The 5,394-nt window shown below is 39.7% G+C and overlaps 1 protein-coding gene across 4 annotated transcripts in view; it reads right to left on the reverse strand.

Annotated features, from left to right (window-relative positions):
• The window catches only part of Ankrd12 (ankyrin repeat domain 12), a 107,438-nt gene that overhangs the window by 76,001 nt on the left and 26,043 nt on the right, over positions 1–5,394 (reverse strand). For all 4 annotated transcript variants that reach the window (XM_029531189.1, XM_021217654.2, XM_029531188.1 and 1 more), the window contains exon 2: positions 2,674–2,810. In XM_029531189.1, the coding sequence (XP_029387049.1) occupies positions 2,674–2,760 (87 nt within the window). In that variant the 5' untranslated portion in view covers positions 2,761–2,810. The remainder of the gene's footprint in view (positions 1–2,673; positions 2,811–5,394) is intronic.

Genomic DNA, 5,394 nt, shown 5'->3' on the forward strand with positions numbered 1-5,394 from the left:
GGACAGCCAGGGCTACACAGAGAAACCCTGTCTCGAAACAAACAAACAAACAAACAAAAGACTTGGCTGTAGGACATTTTCTTTCTTTCTTTTTTAATATTTATTTATTTTATTTATATGAGTACACTGTTGCTCTCTTCAGACACACCTGAAGAGGGTATCAAATGGTTATGAGCTACCATGTGGTTGCTGGGAACAGAACTCAGGACTTCTGGAAGAGCAGTAAGTGCTCTTAACTGCTGAGCCATCTCTCCAGCCTGGACATTTTCGTAATTGATGATTTATGTGAGAATGTCCAGCCCATCAAGGGTGGTGAAATCTGGTGGTACTGAGTTCTGTAAAAAAGTCAAGTTGAGCATGCTTCCTTATAGTTACAAGGAGCAAGCCAGTAAGCAGCATCCCTCCATGGCCTCTGCATCAGTTCCTGCCTCCTGCTTGAGTTCCTGCCCTGTGAGATTTTGATGGTAAACTGTAATATAGACCTCTGAGTGAAAGACACCCCTTTCCTCCCCAGGCTGTTTTTGTCAAGATGTTTCATCACAGAAATAGAAATCCTGACTAAGATATCCCTCAACCCTCTGTTGTTTTTTTTTTAAGGCAAGGCTTCACTATGTAGCCCAGGCTGGCCCCAAACTCACAGTCTCCCTTTTACTGCAGCCTCCCAAGTACTTAGATGACAGGTGTTAGCTACCACATCTGGCCTAATTGTAACATCTTTTTCCAAACTATTGCACATGCTTCCACTTTTACTCAATAACAGAAAATTTAAATAATTCTATAATATCTTGAATATAACAAAATCATCTATCTAAATATAACTAGACATATTACAATGAATAAACACATAAAGGAGAGAGAGGAGGGGAGGGGAGATAAAGGGAAGGAAAAAGGTGGAGAAGAACCAGAGAGTCAGGGAGAAAAAAGCAATAATCATTGGAACTGAGCTTAAAAATAATAAAAAAAAAAAAGACTATTGTTTCTAATCAATAAAAACTTTAAAGCCTAGAATAATGTACACACATCACTAAAAACTGAGCAATGAAGCTGAGTACAGTGGCACACACCTCTAATCCTAGCACTCAGAGGCAGAGGCAGGCGGCCTGGACATCAGAGTTCAGGGCTGGCCTGGCCCACAGTGCTTTAAGATAGCCAGTGCTACACACAACACAGACAGCCTGTCTCACAACAACAATGCAACAACAAAGCAGAATGAGGCAGAGAGAAAGCCTGCATCTACCTTGACCACACACTAGTCAGGATTTGTCTCAGCAGGTGACTGTGTTGTCACTGAGGCTGATGACCCACATGTGACAATGGAACACATGTGGTAGGAGAGAAATCATGCACAAGTTGTCCTCTGACCTCTATACACAGTGACAAACATGCACACAGAGAAATGTTCTAAAACAACAACAAAAGAAAAGATGGCACCCGTCACAAGATATCTTCACAAGAAAATTCAATCAAGGAACAGGTATTTCCTGTTCTATACAAACAACATAACAACATAAAAATAAAACAAAGGGGGGGGGGCTGCTAAGATGGCTCAGCGGTTAAGAGCACCGACTGCTCTTCCAAAGGTCCTGAGTTNAAATCCCAGCAACCACATGGTGGCTCACAATCATCCATAACAAAAATCTGATGCCCCCTTCTGGAGTGTCTGAAGACATCTACAGGGTACACACATATAATAAATCTTTTAAAAAAATAAAATAAAACAAAGATCTATCCAACTCATTTTATAGGTCTAAAATAAATCTGATATTTAAAAAGCCCAAGACAGAAAATTGTAGATGGAGAAAATATAAAAATCTTAAATTTTTCAAATTAAATTTAATGTCATCAGAAAATAACATTCTGGAGGTGGGGGGTGGCTAGAGAGATGGCTCAGCAGTTAAGTGCACTGACTGCGGGCTGGAGCTCAGTGGTTAAGAGAACTGACTGCTCTTCCAGGGATCCTGAGCTCAATTCCCAGCAACCACATGATGGCTCACAACCATCTGTAATGGGATCCAATGCCCTCTTCTGGTGTGTCTGAAGACAGCGACACTCACATATATAAAATAAATAAATCTTAAAAAAAAATCCTTCTGGCTGGGCATGGTGGTGTTTGCCTTTGATTCTAGCCTTTGGGAGGCAGATCTCAGAGTTTTAGGCTCTGACCTAGGACAGACAGGGCTGCACAGAGGAACCCTGTCTTGAAAAACAAAACAAAGTGTTCTGGGGCTGGAGAGGCAGACAGCTCAGCGGTTACAAATATGACTACAGTTCTTCCAGAGGACGCTGGTTTAAGTTTTTAAATTCACACCTGGCAGCTTGTAACTGCCTGCAATTCCAGCTCCAGGCTATCCAACACCCTTTACTGGCCTCCAAGGGCACCTCCACACATACACAAACATGCATACATTCACATAATTTTCATGATTTACCCAGACAATGCAAAGGTCGTCAGAGTCCACCATTAGAAACCCTCTACTTAGCTGTTAAGAGAGGCACACTTACTCTGGCAGAAGAGCTGGGTTTGCCTCATAAGTGCCTGTTCCTTCAGCTCTAGGAGATCTAGGACTGCTGTTCCTAGACTCCGAGGGCACCTGCACTCACATGTGCATTTACACACCCATCTGACATCTATGTCACACTTTCACAATGTTAGGAGTCTTTTGTGTGCGGTACCTTTCTTCCATATGGTCTTTCCACCATACTGCTGTCACTGTCAGAATTTTCACTCTGAACTGGTTTTGTGAACCCAGATTTGGGCATTTTATAGCTGTTCAGCTAGCTGCTTCTTTAACAGTCTTCTCATCCTGGGTCTGTAAGAACAGATATACAAGCATTATTTGTATATGCATGCAATACAATGTGTTTATGTGCCACAATTAATACAATTAGATTTCTTGGTTTCTACATTTTTTTTTCCAGAAAAGACAACCTATGTTTTCACTTATCAATCTAAGTTTTTATTGAAGTTCTCTTATGTAAGTCTACTCAGCCTGTCAATGGAAAAAGACTGACTTCAGTCCCTCCATCTAACAACCACTACTGTCTACAGCTTTCTACAGATCCACAACAGCAGCAGAGGAGAGCAAAGGGTCCTCTCCAACATGGATCCAGAAGTGGGAGCTTCAAACAGGCCTCTCCTCAGACTCGACCCGACATGTGTCCTTCCTTCCCTGCACTCTTAGCTTGTGTCTTTAGCAAGCTATTTGCTCTGGCTAATTGTTGCTGGGCTACAACAATCACTTTACCCACAGTTCTCTTTCTCTCCTACTCTGCAAGCTATGTTTAACAAGGGCCTTCTCAGAAGCTTATGCTTACAACACACTTGGGACTTCAGAGATGCAGCAAAAATTCTCAGCAAGTTTCACATACAAAAGCGGAAGCTGTGAGGTAAACTGCTTTGTTCACTGATGATCTAATGGCCACATGAAGCTACTTAAATAAAAATTAGACAAAAAGTACAGTAGCTATTACATGAAACAATATAGGTATATATTTATATTCTCCTATACAGCAGCACTGACCTAGACTAACGTTCCTGGCCAAGAAGAGCAGTACACACAGACGGAGAACCCAAGCCTGACAAGCTTACTTTCAACTCTTTTATCAATACATTTCCAGTGAGTATCAAAGGTTTTAAGTAACCTGCCATTCCAGTGCCAACGTGAACTACAAAACTCCAAACACTTTGGTAGTATTAGCAGTATGCTAAACTCTCCAAATTGTCTGTCCTATTGGTGCTTGAAATTTTATTTGGTTTTGATAAGGGATGAAGGGATAAAAATATCTTTAATGAATTGTTTATTTGGTTTTGATAAGGGGGAAGAGGTAAAAATACCTTCAATGAATTGAAATATAACAAAAATATAGTACATGGACCTGTATAGATCCAATTAAAATATAGTTGGTTCCTAGCCCAGTGTAAATTACAATCACTAGAGTAACCATCATACAAACTATAGTATAAAAACAGAAATTAAGCCGGGCAGTGGTGGCGCATGCCTTTAATCCCAGCACTTGGGAGGCAGAGGCAGGTGGATTTCTGAGTTCGAGACCAGCCTGGTCTACAAAGTAAGTTCCAGGACAGCCAAGGCTACACAGAGAAACCCTATCTCGAAAAAAAAAAAAAAGAAATTAAAAGCATACTAAAGTGGAGTACTTAAACAAACAAACAAACAAACAAAATGTCACTAGGGCTGAATGGATGGCTCAGCAGGTCCAGGCATGTGATAGAACCCAGGAGCTCAAACCCTGGAACCCATATGTGGCAGAGAGAACTACTCCACAAGCTGCCCTTGGGACTCTACATGCATGCTGCGGTACACACGTACAAACATGTACACAAACACACCACTGGCTACCCCCTCATATGCAAGGATGCACACACACACACACACACACACACACACACACACACAAATGAGGGTTTGTTTTTTTTAATGCCAATAAAAGTGGCTGAGGATGTAGGTTACAGTTACAGCCTCTGCCTAGCATATATTAGGTTCTACAACTCAACCACAGCAAACCAAAACAACAACAAAAACAATTAGTTCATGGTTCAAATCTTTCCTCTTATAGATCATGAAACCAAGTTGAAAGAAATAAGAAACTCTCCATGGGTGTTTGTTTCAGCATTACACATAAGAATCAGAGTGTGTCTCGAGACCATTCAACTGCTTAGGTACTATAATATAAACAGAAACATTTAAAACATAGACTTTCCTCAGAGTTGGCTATCAGTAATGCTTACAGAGTTACAATCACAAGTCACAGAAAAATATCAGACATCAATAGTGAGGCTATGTAAACAAAACATTATCTCTTTTGTAGATGGAATCAAGTCAAGTTACTAGTGACCTAAAGAAGTATCATGAGTAGTTTTAGAAAAACAGTTCCTGGCCATCAGTGTTATATTAAAGGAATGTGTGTTAGAGAAATTTACATATTATCTTAAAAGACCTTTACTGAGAAAAAATTAGCAAAGACATAAGGAAAATCACAATACATTCCAAAAATATTAAATGTTTAATAAAGATTTAATATAAATCATAGCCACTAGAATAACCAGCAAACTATACAAAGAGATATATAAAAAGCACACTATATAATGAATAGTTTAAGATATACAAATAACCCAATAAAAGGCAGAAAAAGAATGACTAAAAAATGCTAACAAGGTTAAACAAGAAACCAGGGCCTAGGCTTGCCTTTACTAGGCTTGCTGCCTAGTAGCATCCTGAGTTTGATTCACAGAACCCACAGGGTAGACAGAAACAACTCCCAAAAGTTATTCTCTGACTACCACATGTGCACTGTGTGGTATGGGTGCACAAACCCATATATATATATATATATATATATATATATATATATATATATATATATATATATATACAC

Source organism: Mus pahari, chromosome 18 (assembly GCF_900095145.1).
Source record: "Mus pahari chromosome 18, PAHARI_EIJ_v1.1, whole genome shotgun sequence".
NCBI classification, from domain to species: Eukaryota; Metazoa; Chordata; class Mammalia; order Rodentia; family Muridae; genus Mus; species Mus pahari.